The sequence below is a fragment of the Pelecanus crispus genome, chromosome 1 (assembly GCF_030463565.1).
Source record: "Pelecanus crispus isolate bPelCri1 chromosome 1, bPelCri1.pri, whole genome shotgun sequence".
Taxonomy (NCBI): Eukaryota; Metazoa; Chordata; class Aves; order Pelecaniformes; family Pelecanidae; genus Pelecanus; species Pelecanus crispus.
Genome location: NC_134643.1, coordinates 62,264,897 through 62,287,811, shown reverse-complemented (window position 1 = coordinate 62,287,811; position 22,915 = coordinate 62,264,897). Strand labels below are relative to the sequence as shown.

At 38.2% G+C, this 22,915-nt stretch overlaps 1 protein-coding gene across 1 annotated transcript in view; it reads left to right on the top strand.

Moving 5' to 3' along the window:
• POLR3B (RNA polymerase III subunit B) overlaps window positions 1-22,915 on the top strand; it is an 82,850-nt gene that overhangs the window by 17,387 nt on the left and 42,548 nt on the right. The window contains exons 10-17 of the mRNA XM_075706215.1: window positions 4,653-4,775; window positions 6,300-6,416; window positions 6,906-7,040; window positions 12,578-12,739; window positions 16,000-16,200; window positions 17,262-17,424; window positions 20,013-20,166; window positions 22,209-22,283. Coding sequence (XP_075562330.1) covers window positions 4,653-4,775; window positions 6,300-6,416; window positions 6,906-7,040; window positions 12,578-12,739; window positions 16,000-16,200; window positions 17,262-17,424; window positions 20,013-20,166; window positions 22,209-22,283 — 1,130 coding nt within the window. The remainder of the gene's footprint in view (window positions 1-4,652; window positions 4,776-6,299; window positions 6,417-6,905; window positions 7,041-12,577; window positions 12,740-15,999; window positions 16,201-17,261; window positions 17,425-20,012; window positions 20,167-22,208; window positions 22,284-22,915) is intronic.

The following is a 22,915-nucleotide window of genomic DNA, read 5'->3' as shown; positions in this document are numbered from 1 at the left end:
TGTGTTTCAGGCGTGAGTCATGGACACATCTCAGCTGAATGCTAGGGCAAGACCTGAACATACAGTGTTCCCCATCCTTTCTCTTCTTTCATGGTGAGGAAGGAAACCCAGGCACATGGACTGTGGGGAGGGGTAGAAATAGTGTGGATCTAAAGGTCCCTTGTTCTGGATAGATGGGGGGACTGGACTGTGTAGGGTCACCCTAAAGGGGGCCTCTGCCTTGCAGTTCATCCTTATTCGTAGTCTCTTCTAAACTGCAAGCATGAATGACCTTGCTCTGCTGCTTTGCTTTTCTGCCATCCAGACCTGTAAGGATCTTTGTGATTGGCATATTTGGAGGTTTAACAGCTAGTTGTGCTGAACACATGTAAGTTGTGGTTTTCTGAAGTTTAGCACATTGACCAGAGCTAACTGAAATTTGATAGGCTACAAAAGGCATGGTCTCGGCACTATTGTAGGACAGACTTGAAGTGTCTGTTCTTCAGATGTGGGGAAGTTAGTGCTTTGTTGCTGTGCTAGCTTTCCCCTAACCTTTCTCCATGAAAGTGACAGAAGCATCTGTGCAGCCCCTATATATGTAAATGCAGCTTTTGGTTTGAAGTAGTGATACAAATTGGACAATTTTGCCCCCAAAGTATGTATTTGTTGAGGTTTTTAAAGGGCTGTTAACTGCCTTGTAATGGGAAACAGACACAACTCATTTGCTTCCTGCTTTACTGTGCAACACTGCTTCATTAGTTAATATATGTATGCAACCAGAATGGTACTTAGGATGTCCTGAGTTGACTTGCAACCACAAGAGACTTTTGTTTTAGCTGTGTGTCAGTTGTGCACAGATCATAGAGCTGTGTGAACGGTGCGTAGTGGGTTTTTTGAATATGTCAGGCTGTGAGCTACGCACGCTTTACCTGGGGGGCTTGGACAGTTTTAGGAAGCAATGAGCATTAGAGGAAGTGTGGAATATTTGTGTAGTACTTAAGGATATTTCTATCCTGAAAAACATCAGGGTTACAGGTGAGGTGGTGCTGCTGCTTTTGCAGGGAGCTCCCTACATTGCAGGGAGTTAGAGCTGTTTTAAGGTAAGGGCTATTTTCTTTTGGGTTTGTGGTCTTGATTCAGTAGACTTGAGTGAGTCCTGGGAGCTGAAATAAATGAAGGCGGCGTGCTGCACCACAACTAGTTGGGGAAGGAAGAGAATTATAAGTAACCTAGGAGGACTTAATAGTTGAATTTTATGACCTGAATTGCTAGGTGAAGTATCTTTAGTTTATGTGGGAGCTATAAGGAGCTGCTGTAGGACCTGGCGGCAAAAGATTTGAACAGCAGGTCAAGTTTCATTTTTACAAACCTGTGTTAGTCTTGGAGCTGTTAAGATGCAACTCTAGAGGAACAGTTGAATGGTGGTCTTACTGGATCTGCAGAATTACGGGTTCCCATGGCTGCAGTTTCATAGCTCTTATCTTTTGAATTATGAAAGCTCCAGACCAATTCTGTCTGTGATGTCAGCCTTGAACTTCCCTGACATCTTTTTAATCCAGTCATCTGCCTGTCTCCATTCTGTAATTTAGCCTGATGGACTGCAGAACTACATTCTAGGGAAGTGCCATGGAAACGCCTAGACACCATCATTAAGACACAAGCTGGGGGAGGAAGAGCTGGGTTTGCACTCTATCACGCACACACTCTCATATGTACATGTGTGTGCACGCACACATGCGTTTTGGGCAGCAGGAACCTCCCCGGTCCAGCAGTTGACCCCAGTTGGGCCACTTTCTCCCACTTGAACTCAGGATGATCTGAATATTCTGCATGTTTGCTTTGACTTACCTGTCTTATGTCCATTGACTACTAGCCTTCCAACCATGCTCTTCAACAGCCTGCTATTGTCTCCTTCCTCATCCTTTCACTGCTACTGTTAAGTTATCCCTTTGCAATGTCTCCTTCCTCTCCACCCCCCTGTAAAATTATCCCTTTGTGATGTTGCCTTCCAATCAAAAATAAACAAGACATCTTGTTTCCTGCTTTGCTTTTATGTTAATTCCCTTTCCCTTGGCTTTGTTCTGGGATCATGAGCACTTTAAGCGTAGGACCCATTCCTATTTTGCATGTGCTCAGTGTTTCTGTAACACAGGCAACAACCCAGGAATATTTTATTACTATCCTAGTGATGTTACAACCCAGGAATATTCCAGGAATATTTTGTTACTATCCTAGTGATGTTACAGGCTAATTCTGGAGTGCTTTTTTGGTTGGTGTGGGTTTTGTTATTTTTTTTGGTGGAAGTGCAACATCAGGGCCAAATTCACTAAAAAAGAAAGTGTTAAAATTACAAATCTATCTCATACCAGCATGGGCCCATTGCTTGCCTTGTTAGTGTTGCATGTAGGTGGATTTGTGTGTGCAGCTCACACATTTGTGTGTGATTGTTGAGAGTACAGAGGAGAATAAATGGGTGTACTTTTAGGCTGTTGTTTACTTTTAGACACATCTTTTTCAGTCATTTGCCTAAGTTTTTAGTCATTACTCATAAATTAATTTCCCCCAATTTGCGTGTACCTAACAATACAACATAGATTGTTTGGTGGCAGATCCCAGCCTTTCCCACACACAAATTCAGAATTCTCAAGTGCATTTGCTGCTACAAACTTCAACTAGAAAATCTGCACAGTCATAATGGTATGTCCTATTCTCATCTTATTGTTGTCAGACTTCTGATCAGAGAATTCATCGAGTTAGAAGAAATCATCAACCCTCTTTAATTTACTGTGGCTTTCAGTTTTTTAATTGACAAAAGAGCATAGTAAAACTGCAGATTGACTTACCTTTCCCCCGCTTGTTTTGTTCACTTTTTACATGACTCTTACGATCTGGTTGCCGTCCTGAAATTAACCTGGTGGACAGAAATGGGTGATGTTTTATCAGCTTGCATTTGATGTGCTTTAGATAAATATATTCCTGGTATGAGTGCCTAGAACGGCACAAAGATTCCCTTAATAAAATTTTGTTCTTCTGTAGGCTAAGTGCAATAATTGTATGAATCCAGTTGTGGTTCCTAAACTGGTTTGCTGGTCAGCTGTTAAGTCCTAGACACATGGACAATTACTATTGTGAAGCTTTCATGCTTTTGTAGACTTTCTGATGAGTCTGGCTTTCAGGTCATGAGGGATTTTGTTAACTTCTCTGCTGAGGTTTTTTAACTACTGTGTGACCTTATTTGAAAAGGTGAGGAAGTGTAATAATATTTGAAAAACAGAGATCTAAACTACAGTAATATCACATGGGCAAACTCCAGTTCTGAAAAGAGCCTTGAGATCAGAGAGGTGGCTACTTATTGGGAGCAAATTATGATGAAAGGCTCTTATCTGGTGCAGTAACTGTGTCTTGATTTGGCACTCAAGTCTGTCCGAGATGGTGGAATTGTGATCTGTGCTTTGCACTAAAATGGGAATGTTCTCACACTGTTATGGGTGTGTACTACTTTTGCACTGCTTTTAATTTCTAATAAACCACAAGGTAAACAGACAGAGTTTTAAGTTAAAGGAACTTCAACCAACCACTTTGTTGAAAAAGAAAGAAGAAATGAAAGAAAAAAGAAAGAAAGAAAAAAGCTGGATACTTCATGATTACAGCAACAGTTTTGCAAGGGGATAGCATTAGCTAGGTGTTAAGCAAAGTGACACCCAATGAAGGCAATAAGAAGGGAAGGTATTTGCGCATTTTTGAGGAAAATATGACTTTTTGGGACACTGCCAGTTTTTAATGAGAACCAGAATACTAGGGTCTACATGGGCCATTATTTACAATGGTCTTTGTGGCAGGCAGTTTGAAGAATAATATGAATGCAAACGTAACTTCCTCACAAAGTTCTGAGAAACATATTATAACTCAGCCAGAAGAGGTTTAGTGAGATTATTCCATTTCTTGATATGGCAGAGCTCCAGGCAAATGTGTGAAGCAGGGAGCTTTAGCACCATCTGGAATCCACAAAGGCCTTCACTGCTTGCTGCCACCTTGAAACACTTACTGATAGAGAGATTTTTCTAAACCTGTTAAGCACTTTCTTAGTTTATTAAGCTTTTTCCACAGTATAAAGTCTAACAAGGTGTCCAAGGATCAGTGAAATAATAGAATGGCTTTCAAGTGGAATTGTGTAGTGAAGTCATCTTCTAAATGCAGAGAACTGCAAAGGAGGTAAATTGCAAATGTTTCTCAAATAGGACGTGCTGCTTCACAGTCAACTGAGTTTGTGAAGTTGCTTGTGGTGAAAGACCATGTGTAATCTTTTAAGAAATTTAACCTTCCTTTATTTATTGTAGATTCTGACTTGGTTTTCATTGTTACATGTGTAGGGTTGTTATTACCTGGCATTTGTTTTTTTTCTTAAGAAAAAAACATAGAATTTAACTCCTGTCAGTGGAGGGAAAAAGGCTCTCCAAAAAGTGTGTGTGTGTTCCTGCTGCTTATCAAGATTTCCATTTAATGTTCTTCCATAGCTAGAATATGTGCTGCCAGTGCCAGATGGCACAGTTTCTTAGAGAAGAGCTAGCTCTTGCTTAGTAGTAATGCAGACAAACAATACCAAATTAGCATAAGCAAATGTCAGTGAGTTAACATAAAGCCTGTGCTATGTCTGTCTTTTCTTCTTTTCCTAGGCCATGGGTGTTGAGAGTGACCAAGAGATTGTACAAATGATTGGCACAGAGGAACATGTGATGGCTGCATTTGCTCCTAGTCTGGAAGAATGCCAAAAAGCTCAGATTTTTACACAGATGCAGGTGTGTCTTTTCACATGGCCAGAGGCCATAAAAATCTAAAGACGGTGGGTATTGACCACTTTGCTGTCTCAGCAATCGACATACAGTTTGTGTTTTGAGGTTTGTTTTTGGGGCTTATTTTAAGCTGAGGGCTTTTAAGGGGGCAGGACTTGTCAAAAGTGAGGTTTTGCTCTCATTGCCTAAACTCAAAGTCAAGAAATGCCTTGTTTTCAGAAGCCCAAGGTTGTGTTTTAATGTATGTGACAAGTAGTGTTGTCCATAAGATTAAGGTTTTTTGTTGAGGACAATTCCTATTTGTTAAAAAGGAATTGCATGCCCCATTTTGCAGAAGTCTCATTGATGTGGACATGACCATTTCGTCCTGAGTAGATGTTTTCCTCCAGTTCTAATCTCTTGTATAAAGCTTACAATAATAGCCGCCCTCCGTCCTGCTAAAGACTTGCCAGAATTCTCCTCAGCTCATGTGTGCTTTTTTAATTAGCCAGAACACAGGCCATCTTGTTGGCAACACTTCCATCATGTACATATTAATCTGCTAGAAGAAACTTTTGAAGATTAGTCTTACTTCTGCTATTTCATTATAAACTTTATCAAATCTTTCCATGTGTGTTGTTGAGTGTTGTAAAGTGAACATCTTTCTAGTTTGCATCTTTTGGGGCTTTTCAGGGTTAGAGGTAGCATGAAGGCCTTCCTAATTCAGAGTCAGAAGAGTAAAATGGTGATGCTGGAGGAACATAGAGAAATGTGAAGCATCCAGGAAGGCAGAAAAACAGAAATACAGAAGTTACTCTGTGCAAGAAATGTCAAATGAAATGTAGAGTTAGCTATTTGGGGAAGAAGGTAACAGATGAAAAGAATAGCCTGTCATTTAGTGGAGAGGGTAATTCTTTGGCATAGGGGGCATGGTTTCATTTCCAGGCAGGAACTTCCTGTGCGGACCTGGATAGTTTCTTTGACTCATCCAACCTTGAATTCTGTAGATTGATTCCATTTCTTGGACAACGGGTAAGAGAGTAAGAATCCATTAATCGTTGCGAGGTACTCTTGGAGACAGATGTGGATGCCACACAGTAGCGTTTGTATCTATTAAACAGTGAGGGCCACCTCAAAGTTTAATATCCGAATGAAACTTAGCAAGTACACAGAAGAACTAGAGGTGAAAAGTCAAATTAAATAAACTAGATATCTTTGGAATTTATATAATCCTTCTTCCTATATCTCTGCAGTCCCCTGACTTTCCATATTGTAGTAGTCATGCTCTTTCACCACTTCCCATTCCAAATGTTTTCAACATATGATAAACAATATGTTGCATATTTAATTATAATCAATTGTGTCAATTTTCAAGAAGGTTTTTTTATTAGCATCACTTACGTGTTTGGTATTTTGCACTTTGCTTGGAGTTTGTATCATCTGTGGCTTGTGGGATTGCACTGACTGAGGAATACATACAGATCTCCGTGTGTGTATATTTGTATAGGTTACAATTCCAAAATTGACTCAAGTTAATTCCCCCCTTGACAGGCATTGAAGTACATTGGAAACAAAGTACGAAGGCAAAGGATGTGGGGAGGCCCGAAGAAAACAAAGATGGAAGAAGCACGAGAGCTGCTAGCATCAACTATTCTGACCCACGTTCTTGTATGTAATGTTTTTTTTTTTAAACTGGAGAAAATTTGTGTGTTTTTTTATGGTGTGAGCTTTGCTGGCAGGGAAGGATGTCTTTGATTGCTTTGTAGCTGAGATAAAGTAAGTTGTCCTCAAAATAAAGGGGAAGATTTGGATTGAGTCAAAAGTAATCTTTATGGTTTTGAAATGCTGTACCATTGAACTACTTACCATTCTGCGCGTTTTTTCTGCATAGCCAGGCAGTATCAGCTGTTAGTTCAGGACTTTATTCTCATCACCTGTACCTTTATTCTGATTTGTTTTCATTTACTCTCTTTTTCAGTATCACTAATGTATATTATTTTTAGCATTTTTTAAGAAAGTAAAGTGCACAAATCCCTTTTGTAACTCCTCAGTCGGCCTAGATTACCCATTGATTTAAATAGATGTGTTTGAATAAAAACTAAGGAACTGATACTGAAACATCAGTATGGGGTTTTTTTTGGTTTTGTTTGTTTACAGGTGAAGGAATTCAATTTTCGTGCCAAGTGCATATACACAGCAGTGATGGTGCGCAGAGTAATTTTGGCTCAAGGAGAAAATAAAGTAGATGACAGAGACTACTATGGAAATAAACGTTTGGAGTTGGCAGGGCAGGTGAGCTTTTACTTCAGAGTGAAATTGTCTTTTGGGGTTTTGTTACTACCTGCTTTTAAAAGATGCAGAATAAGGAGCATCCCTGTCTTCTCAATTGAAGTGTTTTTCCTCTCATTTTATTTTTGTTGGCTTTTTTGTGTTGACTCATAGATATGCTTCCCTGATTGAGACTAATGAATTATATCCTCACTTCTTTATTGCCTCTTTCTACCAGATGAAAGGACAGAGCAGCATAAATACGGCATCAGTTCTAGTTCCGTTATAACACCATTAGTGCCAAGAAGGCAGCAGTAAGATCCATCTCCCAGTGTCCCCCTCTAAGCAACTGGGTAAGGGAATAAACTAGGATCAAGTAGGTGCCAGCGTGTCAGGTCCAGGCTGTCCCACTGTGGAGAACCCAGCTTGTGTAGCAGCTCACAGAGCAGCCACTCAAGCTTCCTGTAATTAGGAGAAGCCCTTAAGATGGCTTATTTGTTGTCAGCTGCCTTTCTAGTCTCTACAGTGGCATGAACTAACAAAGTAAGTGGTTTAAAGTTAACCTGAGCAACTAATGAAAATGGATTGCATGGACTTCTCTGCTTGCAGAATTTTGGCACTGGAGATAGAAGCAGTAACAAAGGGCTGTGAAGGAGGGAATGGTCTGAGGTGTCTGACTGGCACCGTTCATTTGCAGAGAGGGTGGCAGTTCACAGCTGTTGGCCAAGCTACATTCTCCTAATGCAGTGGGAATTTACCTATCACATGAAGGAACTGCTTAGTTACCATGGCATGGATTTTTCCTTGCCATGTGCGGTTCTTTGATTAACCAGTTTAGATTAGGATTAGACTTCTTTGCTGTGCTCTGTATTAAGTTGGAGTTTTGGCAGTCAATATCATCTCTGGTTATTGATCGTGCATCAGAAATTCAGGCAAGTATACATAATGCACCAGGTTGGAGAAATTATGCATCTCTGCTCCCCACATCATTGGGATTTCTGTTGCAATGCAAGTAACAATATCTGTTCCTTTTTGTTCATATCCAGTGGGAATTCTCATCTTACTGTACTTTTTAAGATGTGCACTTGCATATTGTCTCATGCTCCTATTCTCCTTCCCATCCTGCCCTGTCCTCCATGCGCACATGTGAACACACACACAGAGCATGCAATCATTTCAGAGTAAAAACATGCTTTGCTTCCTAGTTTTCTGCAGAAACTAAGATGACACTCTTGAACACACTCTAAGCACAAATACAAGGAAAAAAATCCTCTTAACCTGTTAGGAAAAAACCCCACCTTTCTTCAAATTAGTATGTTGACTGTTCATCAAACTTTTGTGCAGAACATATTTCTAAAGTATAAGGAGTATTAAGAGGACATTAGTGAAATGTTCTAAGGGAGCAAATATTTTAAGCTGTAATGGATTTATTTGGTTTCTGCAGTTCAGTATGACTGTAATCAGTAAAATTAGTTGTTGCTTTGTCATCATATTGTTCTTATTTAACTGGATTGAAGTAGTGGTTTGTTTTTTCCTGATATTTTTAGAGGCAGAAAGTACAGCAGGTAAAAAGTTTTCTACAAGCTGTAAGAAAAAGGCCTCTGCTCACACAGATGTTAACAACTAAAGTAATTTTAAATTAACTGGGAAGAGGTTTTAAATGTAGAGGATCATCATAACAAAGCCAATGCGTGTTTTTTCTACATCAAGGAGAACTATGCATGGGGGGTTGTAACACTTGATTAAGAGTAGTTCTGGCTCCCTTGTGATATTTTAAAAGCTCATTTCAAGCTGAACACTTGAATTCCTCTCTGCCACATTATCAGTGTAATATTAATTTGATTGGATTACAGACTAAAAAGTGTAGAGATTTTTTTGCCAGTTTCTAAATGTTTGTGTTTAGCTAAAGTTTGCGTGGATAAAATGCTTGGTGTTTTTTTTAATGCCAGCGTGTTCCTGGAATAAAAATCCTGTTGATTTAAAATTTGAATAAAGAAAAAATAAAAGAAAAGATTCCCATGTGAGGAGAAAAACATAGCGGTCTAAACAATGTAAAGACATAAAAGGCATTGTGTTTATAAAAATGTGTGAAAACAATAGCTGCTAATTTCACACCCCATGGGACAAGAGAGTACGAAATGTGCTTTAGCTTTAGATAACAGAGTTGTATCCGCTAGCCAAGCTGGTTTACAGAGCTTTCTCTTAGTCTTTCTGCCACTAGAGGCTCGGTAGGCCAGGTGCCAGCTGAGGTGTTAGCAAAACCTACCGATTTCAGGCTTAATCTTTTCACCTACCTTTTCTCTTTCCTTAATGTGTTCATTATTTGCTAAGCATTACTCTGTTCTTTGTCCTCTTTTTTTTTTTTTTGTTTCTAATGCAGCTTGCTTTGTATGGGTGAGATATGGAACAGCACCAAAATCCGGCACCCTGGAAAGCAAGGGATTTCTACCCTGTGACAAAAGAATACCGCCTTGACTTCAGAGATTGCCTAATCCCAGCTGTTCTGATAATATAATTAAGGCTGCCTAATGTCTTTAATTTTGCAACCAGTTTGTGTGAAAGGGAGAATTTGGCACTCTAAAGGCTTAAACGCTAAATAGCAATCTCAAGGCGCCTAATTAGAATTCTCTGACATTAAGCTAATTGGTGAAACTGTATTTCAGCAGCTTAACTTCTTTATTAATTTTTCTTAGGATTTTCAATGAAAATCAATTGATGAGCTGTCAGTATTTTTTTTTTTTTCTTAAATATAATTTGCTCTTTAGTACTCCTGTGTGAAGCGGGCTGAAAGGCCCTGGACTAACTATGAAATCCACTGAATATTATCACTGGCATTCCATCCTTTTTCTTTAATCTCTTGCTCTTGACCTAAATAATGCGGTTATTGCGAGATTCTGCTTTGCCAGATAGTCAGAGCTCTTATAGACTGAGCGTCTGTGAGTGAAATTAGCGAAGTATGACGCTTTTCAGACTGGCAAATAGTAGCAAGTTGGTGTACTTGGGGTGTAATTTACTTTGTTAGTTCGGAGAAGAGGAAGGATGTGTGGCTTTATAATCCCTATGGCATGTGGAATTAGGAGATTTTTGCAATTTCATGATCAAGAAATCAAATATGAGAACATTTTCTCTGTGAATTTTTTAAAATGTTGTTAAATGTTTAAGTCCTGCTCAAACCTGTTGAGATCAAATGTATGCTGTGATTGATTTCATAAGAGTCTAGTTCTTATTTGACAAGGGTATTAGACATCTTACAACTATGCACATTCCTTCCTTTTACTTTTTCCCTACTTTTGAAATACTTCCCTCATAATCTAGTTTTTGGAGACTCCAGTGGGTTCTCCTTCCTAATATGATGCTTCAAAAAAGGTGCTTTTATTTCTGATGGAAATCTGATTTAAATGAGCTGGAACAGTACAGGTTCATTGCAGGTGACTGGATTTCTTTTAACAGTGGTGAGAAGGTACTGCTTTGTAAACATTAATGGTACTACAAGCATCAGGAAGGGAAAAAGGGTCTACAACACCTTCCTCTCATGCCAAGGCCAGGTCTAAAAAAAACCCCACTTAACCAGATTCCAGCAAAACTCTCTGTCCAGAGTGGAAATATGATTCCATTTTTGTGACGAGTTAGCATACAGTGTGGGTTATCACTGGTTTTACAATTTAGTGACTGAACACTAAGTGTTCCTTATGTCTTATAGAGTAGTCTGTCAAAGATAATCCAGTCTTGCTCTCCATGAAAGTCAGTAGGAACGTTTTCTTGCAAATCAGATGTCTGTCTTGAGTTTCTAGGTGTAATTTGTTATTTTTTTATTCTTAAATGCATTTGTGATGCCAGTGAAAAGAGTAGCTTATAATTTAGTTAGCTGTTTTACAGTGTCATTTGCCAAATGCTTTGGTCAGCCCAGCTGGGGCATGTAGGTGGACAAAAACAAATGAAAACTAGTGGCCAATCCCAGTGATAGAGGAATGAGTGGTTTGCTTTCTTGTTTCCAGAAGGTAAGGAAAAGTTGGGACTATGTCTGATGGAGACAGTTAAAATTCAGTTTAATTCTGCACATACAGAAATTAAATTGTACAACTGACTCCAGAATGTCTTAGCTTGTGGTGGCTGAATACCTAGCTTGTTCAGCCCTACAATGCTTTGTACACTGGGAACTACCATTTCTGGCATTGGTAGCTGCTGCATTTTTAGTTCTTCTGACACTTGGAGCTGTTGTAAAACAGAGTCCCAGGACAGGACTGCCAGGCTTTACAATTTACACGCTTGCTTGCAAAGCTAATCATTGGGAACACTTAAAATGTATCATGTAATGCATATTTAAGTGTTTTGGGAAGCTATTAGCGTCTGCAAGGAGAGGTTGAGCAAACTGCAGAAGCAAAGCAGATTGGAGAGCAAAAAAAGTCCGATCACAAACTTTGGTAGCCTTTTCCTTTTATGGCTGTTTTAAGAACTAGAAGTAATTAATATACATATACAGGAAATAATTGGCTTAAATTGCAGCACCTGTGAAGGGTTGTATTGCTGGTTTGGTTGGGGTTTTTTCCATTCAGCTGTGTTACGTAGCTTCTTTTCTTAAAAGGTAGACTTTTTTTTTGAAATGGAGAGATCTGGAAGAGCATTGCTCTTTCCAGACAGTAGCACTTCTAGAAAAGGATGGCAGGTGTTGAACCATGTGGACTCCCTGTGGGTGTAGTTGGTTTTCCATAGACTGTGATTGGCAGAAAGTAGCAGGATAAAAGTGTATAGGAAGCTGCCTACATAACCTGAGATATGTCTTGTCAGCTGTCAAGAGCAGAGGTTGCTTCTGGGCCTCTAAAAAAGTCTCTTTTAGTTCTGCTTGTCCAGAAGCAATGGTAACCGTGCATCTTTTGTGCTTCAGTCTGGTCTTGCAAACTGTGCACTTCTTCCAAACTCTGCTGCTGAGTTGCTTCCCCTAAGGGCCCCTTACAGTCACTTGGGTATCTGTTTTGTCCATTTTAAGTAGCTCCTAGGAAGGGGCACTTTAAACAGCCTTTTTCACTTTTAATAATAGAATATCTCAAAGTGATTCCTCACTTACTGCTTTACTGCAGTTATTACATCCAGTATTAGAATAAAAGCTGGTCTGGCCTCCAAATCTTGTGTGTAATTCAGGGTTGTACATTTACGGTATTGAATCTTTAAAAAGAGTTTGTGACTTTAGGAAGGAAGAAGTAGATCAGCTGGATTATAATGCAGCAGATTAGGGAAAACAGTTAGTAAATGGAGAGTGTAGAGATGGATGGGTGTGCCAAGATATTCTGAAGGAAGGATTACAACAAACCAAAGAGGGATAAATGCACAGGCTTAGACCATTCTTCTACTTAATTTGCTTTCTATTATGACATAATTTCTGTAATAGTGCACTTTAACAAGTCAAAAAACTTATGAGAAAAATCTCATTTGGGAAATGGAGAGGATATTTTTTAACTGACAAGAACTATAAAGGTAGAAATATTAAATATGTGTCCCATCCTCCCCCATTTCCCCGACCCAGAGAAGTACAATTTTTCCCTTAATCCAATGTTTTGTATTTCCAGCTTCTTTCTCTTCTATTTGAAGATTTGTTCAAAAAATTCAACTCTGAACTCAAAAAGATTGCTGACCAGGTAATTCCCAAGCAACGTGCAGCTCAGTTTGATGTAGTGAAGCATATGCGTCAAGACCAAATCACCAATGGCATGGTCAATGCCATCTCCACAGTAAGTATTTTTGTTTTCATTATAGTATGTAAAGTTTATCCACCCTAGTGAACGATGGAAATGTGTAAATTTTGTTCTGATGACTCTACTATCTTTGGTTGTAAGAGCAAATCTATTTAAAATTCTTCATAGATTAAAATTGCAAAACTCTGTTGTGGGCAAGGCTTTTGGAATTTACTGAAGAATCATTAATCATCAAACCACTCTTTATTTCACTGTTTATTTCAAAGTCATGTTTTAGTGTTTGTGAAGGAATGGTAGAAACAAGCAAATCTAAAATAGCGATCATGTTTGTATTTATCCAACTTGCTGTCTTCTAGGTTCTACTTGAGTATGTGGTTCATGGTATTTTTTATTATCTGGATTTGGTTAGGGTCAGGTTACATCATATGTCCAAAAGGTGGTTGAAAAACAGCAGGAAAACATAATGAACAGAAGACAGTGGGGGGGAGGCGGCCAAAAAAAAAACAAAGTCAAATTTTGAGCTCTTTAAGGGCGGTGTCTTTTTATTCATATGAAGTTGCTGGTATAAACAAATTTGCAGCATAGAAATGAGTACTCCTCTGCTAATGATACTGAACTATTTAACAGGAAAACTGCTACATGCTGTATTATTGCAAAAAACCACCCATAATTAAGCCTTTAAATAGATTTTTAGCCTGTGTCTGCCTTCTACTGGAGTGAATATTTTCATTTGTGCCAGTGGACAAGAACAAAATATAATTATTAACTTTGTCTCTTACCTCACACACCTGCAAGAGCAATTTGTGAGATGGTTCCTGAAATCTAGCTACTAGCTTGTAAACGACTTTGAAATCCATGATTTTTTAAGAAATTAGATTAGCCTAAGTATTTTAGTAGCTGGTAAAAATTGTGCAACTTAATTTTTAATCTTTAGAACACTTGAGAGGGCTTTTCTTCCTAGCATGAAACTGAGGTTTTTCTTCAGTTCTTGTAAACAAAATTAACTCCACAAATTGCATCCAAACCCACCAACAGTCTGTTACTTACAAATCCCAGTGTTAAAGCTTATCACTATTTAATTTTATGAGTGCCCCAAATGTAGTTAAATCTCTGCAGTGCACGTAACCAAAACAATTGACAGATTTGTTTCTCTAAATGCTAGTGCTTTCTTCTAGTCGGTGCCAGTTTTTCCATTTGGACTGACAGAGATAAATCTGTAAACTATTCAGTACATATTGTAAAGTCTTCCTTCTTCTACCATCTTTGGACTTTTTTTTACTGTCACATAAGCAGTTAAACACCATCTGCTCTTAAGCATTGAAAATAATTTCTCAGGAACAATGCCCAGTGCATACTATTCAAGAGATTAAGCAAATACCATAAAAATCATTCTTGGAAACGACAATCTCCAATCTCACCAGAATGCTTCAATGATAGTCTCAAAGAGCATGAAAGAACTCAGCGGACTCATAATTACACCAGTAGCATGCAAAAGAATTCATAGCACTACTGCATCAACTGTACAGTGATGTTCAGTGATATTTGCTATAGGTTGTCTTTTTACCCTGGAAAATACCAGAAGAGAGGGTAAGTCAGACAGTAATGCCACAGGCCTGATAGACATTTCAGCATCTGCAGAATCATCCAGTGCTGCTGAGGGAGCAACTTCCAGTTCACAGGAGTTTTCAGTAGGAAGTTCTCCACTGGGGATGGTCTCACAACAGCCCTGGCCCCATTTTGGGTTGTTTGGACAACTTTTGAAGGAGTCAGTTTGTCACTTCCAAAGCACAAAGAATTTTTTTGTATTATTTCTTCAGGCAGTGTTTTTACCTCCCCTTTTAATCCAGTCTTTGAGATTTCACAGTCTTCTGGGCAGTGAAGAAGAAACCACATGCTAGTTTAGACTACAGATGCAATCATTTCTAGCGTGAGGAAAAACTACTCATCTATTGTATTCTTCCGTTTATATTCTGATAACTCCCAGTCCTTAAAGAATGAAATGGTCAGCAAGTGATCCCTTCCCAAGAAGGTTGAGCAAGTGGGCAGATTTCTTTTGGCTGACGTTGGGCATTATGTCTTCCCACTTTCTGTAACAAGGAAAAAAGAGAAGTTCTGCAGACTATTTGATAGTCTCTCCAGTGGAAGCAAATAGCAAAATCATTTGGATGGGTGGTGGTTCCTTGCTGTTCATCACAAAATGGGATTGTGCTGTTAACATATAAATAAAGAAGTCAAGCAAATCACCCTCTAAAAGGATTTCGGTGTAGTACAGCAAGTGAGCTTCAAATTATTTGTTAGCATTGGTGAGCTGAGTTTATCAAAAAGGCTACAAAAACTGGCAGAAGGCAATCCTTGGAAAAGTGTTACCTTTGAGATCTGCATTGCCTTTGGACTGACCAGTAACATGGTGGCTGGAGTAAACAGCAGGAATTGGGACAGAAGCTTGCTTTATCCACTGACTCAGGTGCTCTGTATGGAGTAGATGTCATGAAGTCAAAAATTGTAGCACCAAATTTCACGATCTTACAGTAGAGATTATTAAATCTGCTTGGCATGGAAACATAATCGTGTCCTAGAACATTCTCTGAACTCTTCTGTTGTCCTCATTAAAACCACAAGTGATACTGCCTGTGACAGTCTTGAAACATGTAACCTCTGACATATGCATGGATCTTGCATTTCATATTTGGTGTTGGATAGAGAAGTTGGATAGACCTAACCCCCGCTGCCGCTCTTCTTCTGTGAGAAGACACATCAGTGAATCTTTTTCCTCTGGATTCTAAAAACAAAAGGCTTGAAGAAAGTACAGACGGCTTTGATGTCAGACTTCTCTAGCATAAATGCCTGTTTCCTACAAAATCAACAAATGATAAAAAAAGGCAGAACTGAAAGTTTGTGGGATCTATTGTAAAAGTGTATTTCACTCAAAATACCCCCCTTTTTTTTTTTTTAAACACTCAAAAAAATCTATAAGGGGAGAACAGAAAATAATTGAAGCCTGTGAGGGGCAGATGATGAAGAATCTTTGTGTGATTGAATATATAATAACAAAATTATCCTCTCATCTGAAAGAGCAGTTCTTTTGTTTTAACTTTTTTAGTACTTAGTACAAGTATGTTATAACTAGTAGTTTATATGCAGATAGGTAATTAGAAAGTTGTTTTATATAAATGGGTGACATTTGCTGTGCAAAGCTCCTCAGATATCATTCTGTCTAGATACTGAAAAAAGACATATAGTGTCAAGACAGGGATAAACTGCAATAACTTTTTTTAAACACTCATTCTATTCTACAGGGAAATTGGTCTCTGAAGAGATTCAAAATGGACCGCCAAGGGGTGACGCAAGTATTGTCCCGCTTGTCTTACATATCTGCTCTGGGAATGATGACTAGAATCTCTTCTCAGTTTGAAAAGACAAGGAAAGTGAGTGGTCCTCGGTCACTACAACCATCTCAGTGGGGGATGCTCTGCCCATCTGACACTCCTGAAGGAGAGGTGAGGAACTTCTATTTTGCTTTCAGTATTTCTTGTCCTGAGGAATGGAGACACTGTTTATTTTGAAGCAGGTGATCCTCTGTCAGATGAAGAATTCTGATGAGGAGGTTGCTGGGGAGATAAATTATCCTCAGCCTGATAACACAACTTGTGTGTCTTCTCACATCCCATCTATTTACATCCTGGTCCTCACTATATTGCCTGTTTTTCTCCTACCTGAGTGGACTGGCTGGAAACTGTTCAGAAATCATTTGGCTGTGTGAGAATGACATGAGGCTTCCCATTTTTGCAGCATAGCTACTTGCTCTCTTTTGTTCAGAGCGGAAAGAGAGGAGTCCTAAACTCCTATCCCTTTGTTCTGTAATAAATGTTCTGTTTTGAAGTTGCATTGTCAACCTGAAATTTTTCTAGAAACATGTATTATTATTACAGAAACAACTTTAGCTTTTAGCTTGAGGAAGAAAAACACCTTCATATGTTTTACTTTGAAGACATCACCTAGCTATTTCAACCAAATGATTGATGCTGACAGTCGTCTTTTTTGTTTTTCTTTTTTTTCTTTTGCTGTGGGAACTGTGAACTTCCTGGCATAAATACATAGTCAATATGAGCAAGTCTCGTTAAGCAGCTGAAATAAAATTGCACTGTGTACTTGGATATATTTCATTTTAAAATGTTAAAGTTTGTGTTAGAACATACAGGATATCTAGCAAATTGATAAATAATCTGATTTTGTATTTCCATTAAGCTTCTAAGTAGCTGTTGCTTTAAAGAGAGAAATATAGAGTTATACATGGCTGGATAACTTAAAAACTACAACTTGATCACCTATATTTTTTGTTAGTTTGTAAATGCTAAAACATTACATTTCAGTGTGATATAGAAAGTTCTTCTTTTCTTCCCTCCTAATTTTCAGTGTAGTTAATTTGTTTCATTTCTTTCACTTTATACTTTAATGTTTTTTTGTTGTTCGTAAGTATGGTTTTGGAAGAAAAAGGTATGTATAGTATTAATACTTTGGAATAAAATGGATAAAAGATGGTTTTTTTTTTTCATTTTAGGCTTGTGGTTTGGTGAAAAACCTTGCCCTCATGACTCACATTACTACAGATATGGAAGATGGCCCGATTATTAAATTAGCCAGTAATCTTGGAGTTGAAGATGTCAACTTGCTCTGTGGTGAAGAACTTTCATATCCAAATGTGTTCCTTGTTTTCCTTAATGGTATGTAACTTTTCAGCAGTCTGACTCTGATTTGTTGCTGATGGAAAGTTAGGCTTCAGAAACCCTCCAACAATTTTTGGAACACAGTCAACTGCAGATGCCATTTTCCATGTGTAGATAATTTCATCCGTAAGTATTTTGATAGGTTTAGGCAGAGTAGACAGGCCAGATGATGGCACTTTGTTATCTGAAGCTGTGTCCTCAGAACTCTGACTGCAGATGTGTGTAGCTGGGAAATTGAACCTTTTTCAAATTTCAGTACTGTTTTTAAGCACACTTGCATGAATAGGCACAAAAATATGTACATTCTATTACAGATTTGCTTGTTTGGTCGGTTGGTTTTAGGCATTCACCAAATGAGGTGCCATTCATAAAGTACTTTTAGAAGAGAATAATGCTGCTAAATTTGTAATAGCTTAAATTAACAAATTCAGAGCTTCATTCACAGAAAGTATTTAATTTTACTGTAATCTTTATGTATTCTTATATACATTCATGCAAGTGCCTTTAAAAACGCAAAGGAAACATCAATTGTTTGCAAAGTTTAGCAGTGCTAGCCTCTTTAAAACTACCTTTTAAAGGGCAACTTGCTTTGTGAATGATTTGAAAAAATTAGACCTTGGAAAACAGGCCTCTTTTCTTTGTTAAAGGGATAATTTGTGAAAGATACGTGCTTTGCGTCTGCATGTTTATGTTCCTTTTACAACTGATCTTTTAGCGTTTCTAAATCAACAGGTACTATGATATCAGATTTCAAAATACTGACATTTTAAAAACTACAACTGTGATTTAAAAATAGCCTTTTGTCACCAGCATCCACTTCCAGGGACTAGTTTTTAACGTCTGTCACCATGAATAAGTTCTCCATTTACCTTTGAATTAAACAGCAGTTGTTCTTCAATCCTGCCTTTTCCAGTAACATAAAAGCAACACTTGACCAAACTGCATTCCTTTGCTCCCCTTTTCTGTAGCGGTATGTTAAAGATAAGGCTCAGTGAAACCACATGCACTCTTTTCTGTCTCGTTTTATGGTCCAAAGGGGAGTGCAGAGCAGAAATATTGGACTCTTCCTTCACAAACTCAGTTTGTTGTATGGAACATGGTAGTTATGTTCTCAAATGTAGATGATCTAGTACTAAGTGAGGCAAAACAATTTGCTGCTCAATCTACTAGTTTGTGGATTTAATCCATAAAAAATTTCAGGCTTGTTGTCCTGGTTTCGGCTGGGATAGAGTTAATTTTCTTCCTAGTAGCAGGCACAGTGCTGTGTTTTGGATTTAGTAGGAGAAGAATGTTGATAACACACTGATGTTTTTAGTTGTTGCTGAGTACTGCTTATGCTAGTCAAGGACTTCTCAGCTTCCCATGGTCTGCCAGGTATACAAGAAAGTGGGAGGGGGCATAGCCAGAATAGTTGATCCAAACTGACCAAAGGGCTATTCCATACCATATGGCATCATGCTCAGTATAGAAACTGGGGGGGGGGGGGGGGGGGTTGGCCGGGGAGCAGCAATCACTGCTCGGGAGCTGTCTGGGTGTTGGTCAGCGGGTGGTGAGCAATTGCATTGTGCATCACTTGCTTTGTATATTATTATTGTTATTATCATTAATATATTTTTATTATTATCATTACTATTTTACTTTATTTCAATTATTAAACTGTTCTTATCTCAACCCAGGAGTGTTTCTCACTGTTACTCCTCCAATTCTCTCCCCCATCCCATCGGGGTAGGGGGAGTGAGCGAGCAGCTGCGTGGTGCTTAGTTGCTGGCTGGGGCTAAACCACGACACTTGTGGATGGCTGACTTGATTCTGATTTAAACTTATGACCTAAGAGGGCAGAAAATCTGTGAAGTACAAATCCTTTAAGCTATAAAGACCTTTGTGCTGTCTTATAAACTCCTTAAACTATCATGCTTTGTCTCCTTCTTTAAAGGTTTGTTTAAAATGACACCATACTTATTTTTATTTTATATATTAAGATGACTTTAGTCAGGTGATTCTTTAAATGAATTTTACTCTCTTGTTTGTTCATCATGCATCGGAATACTTAAGTATGTGCTGAAGTGCCCTGCTAAGATAACAATAGCTTGTTGAGCTAAGTTCCTGAAGGAGGAATTCTGGTGCTTTTGTGAGTGATCACATATATCAAAAATGTCAGGTCTTTCTAAAATTTCTGACAAGGCAGCAGGACAGTTCCTTGGTCTGTTCTTGGAAACATTGGATCCATTTCAGTACAGGTGAAATTGCGGGCTTCAGAAGTGTTGTTTGCTTGTACACTAATTGGTGAATGGGCACCTGAGCAGAAACATATTTGAAGCAAGCTGGATGAAGCACACTATTTCGTTTCTGAAGCTATTTGGAGGCAAACAGATAGATGACCTGTGAAATTCTGACACTTTTTTTTGTGTTTACTGAGAGAAAAAAAGAGCCAATTCTTATGCATGCCAGAAAAGGGAAATTTCATGACAACTCTTACTATTTGCAAGAAGTAGGAAGTACTACTATGCATGCTAGACGTGATCAGAATTTGTAAGTAGAGTTTTGGATATCAAAGAATGCACCATGAATTTACTCTTTCTGAATAGGTAACATCCTTGGTGTCATACGTGATCATCAGAAATTAGTCAACACGTTTCGGATAATGCGTCGAGCGGGTTACATCAATGAATTCGTTTCCATCTCTACAAATCTTTCTGACAGATGTGTCTACATTTCCTCTGATGGAGGGAGATTGTGCAGGTAAACATCTCGTCAGAATTATCTCACTAGTGAAGTTACTGTAAACACTGTTTTATACACTGTAAATACACTGGGCTAAGACTTTCATGAGTACAGATTTAAGCAAATTCGCTAGGAATTGAGCATCTCCTTTCTCCTTAAATAGCCCTCATTCAAAACAGACAGATCTGAGAAACATACTATATAGTCAAGCAACTTAAAAAAAAAAGCCCAAATTAATCCGGTTTATCTGTAAACAAAAGTCAAACCAAAATATTTCTTCTATTTTCTTAAAAAAAAAGAAGGGGGGGGGGGGGGATAAAATCAACCTGATTGGCAACTCTACTAATGTCCAATGTCCTTGGAGGGGTTTATTACTTCTTGTGAAGCGAAAAACAAGCAGCTACTTGCCTGATATCCCATGGGTGTGGTATCACATTTTAGAATGAGAAACTACCCTTTGTCTTCAAGGGCCTTTACTTCTGGTGCAGAACTTCCTCAAGCATGTATACCCGTTTGCTATAATACCAAGAAGTATGTCTAACAACTTTGGTTTATTTCATTGCTTACCCTTAAGTAGGTAGGGAATTCAATAAACGTATAAGGAAGGTCTCCACCTTGAGATGCTTATGTTCTTTATTAGACAAAATGCCTGAATAACAGGCATGTCACAGAGGAAAGCAAAAAGGAATTGGGTGGCTAAAATGAGAAAGAGTGGAACATAACAATATTTTGAGACAGAAAATCAGGTTGATTTATAGTAGAGGCTAGGGACTCCAGTCAGGTTATGGCAGCTAGCTTATTTACAAGTAAAACATCTCCAGGTCCAAGTAATTAGCCTAAAGAACAAGGCATGAAAGATGAACAAAACAGAGATTGGGAGAGGGAGAATGAGTTAATAAATATATGCGTATCTTGGCATTGACTAGCTGTGTGCAATTTTGTGACTTTAAAGAAGCAGCAGTCACAACTACAGTTGGCATTCCACTTCATTAATTGAATCTCAGAGCATGTTGAATGCAGTTTGAGGCACGGTAGAGGCTCCAATATAGTACATGTACATAACATCAGTTAATCATACCTGGTCAAGAGATCCAGAGTAGGGGCATTTTCAGTGGCAGAGAAATCACTTTTCCAGTCAGGGCTAGCATCAGCCATTCTGCAGGTTTGGAGATGCAGCAAAACTTCTGATTTGTAAAATAAAGGCAAGTGAAATCATGTGGTTTTCCAGGAGTTTACCAAGTTTGCTTTGTGGCACTCCACACCCTGCAATTGTTCAGATACCCCTATTAACAATTTAAAAGTGCTCATTAGTCTTCGAACAGTTATTTAGACTTCAGAGTGGAGTCCACAAGTATCTTGTAGCTATTTGCTGCTCTTTATAAGAGCAACTTGTCCAAATAGCAACAGCCCTTGATGTTTCATTCTTGCATGCCATCCTTTGTGTCAGTGTTTTCTCGCGGTAAGGAAGCCTTCAGAGATACATGTGCTGTGAAATTTATGGATTCATCTGAGGTCAGCCACAGTAAATGCCTGTACTTTACATCATCTAAGTAATAGCAAAATATATTCTTGCATGTGGACACTTGAGCACAGGCTGTTCACTCAGTGTTGTATGAAGTCCCTGCAATATCCATAGCACTTAATAGTGTTCTTAGCTTTATAGATTAGGAAATCTTAGCTCTTTTAAAGCCCATCAACAAGATGTGTAGGTAAAACTTATAAAATGTTAGCTTAAAGATTTGGGGTGGGGGATGGGAGGGAAGGTTTCTTCCTCAAACTTGAAATCTTAATTTTTCTTACACACTTTTTGGGTACTTCATGAACAGTATGTCAGTTCAGGTTACCTGTGTATCAGACCAAGGTCTGAATAATTACTGATTGTATTTATGTGGCTATATCAGTTAAAGATGGATAGGTGGATAAATTTTAAAAGTGGCTTATAAAATAGGTTTTGCATAGGCAGCGTTCTTACTGTAAGTATAAATTAAGTTATCTGCCTAAGTGTTTGCTATGAGAATCCTTTTTTCTTTTTTCTTTTTTTTTTTTTTTAAAAATTGTAGACCCTACATAATTGTCAAGAAGCAAAAACCTGCGGTTACAAACAAGCATATGGAAGAACTGGCTCAGGGATACAGGTACACAATTCAAGCAGATCATATTCATCTTCACTAAGTAAATACTGTGTGGAAATACTTCAGTCAGTCAGTATTTCACAGTCTTGGGGTTAGCTATATAGAGGAGAAGTCTATTCTCCTATATAAATTAATAATCAGTGTACTGGAGGTTTTCTGTTTAAAGTCAAATTAAGTCTGGTCTTATTTTGTTACTGCTATGAAATATGGTGATTATACAGAATAAATACATTTCACAGCCTCATCTTTCTGCAAGTGGAAGGCCTTGAGGTAGTATTGTCCTTCTCCTGATAGAAAAATCAGACAGTTCAAAGGAATATCAACTTGACCACCCTAAACTAAGCACATTCAGAATTAGTTTTGAAACTCCTTGTACATTCTTAGTTTGGGTGTTTAAAAAAAAACACGCTCACACAAAATCATTTAAATTTAGCTTTAACTAAATTTTGCAAAACCATCACAAAAACTTAGTAGATTACCCTTATATTTGCCTACATTTATAGTGATGATGAGTACATACAGGAAGGTTTTATTTAGTTGTTCAAATAAGTAACTTTGGTCAGTCAGACTGTGTGAAGCAGTGAATGGGCAAGGGGATTAATTTTTTTAAAAAAAATTTTCTTTAAATACGTAAA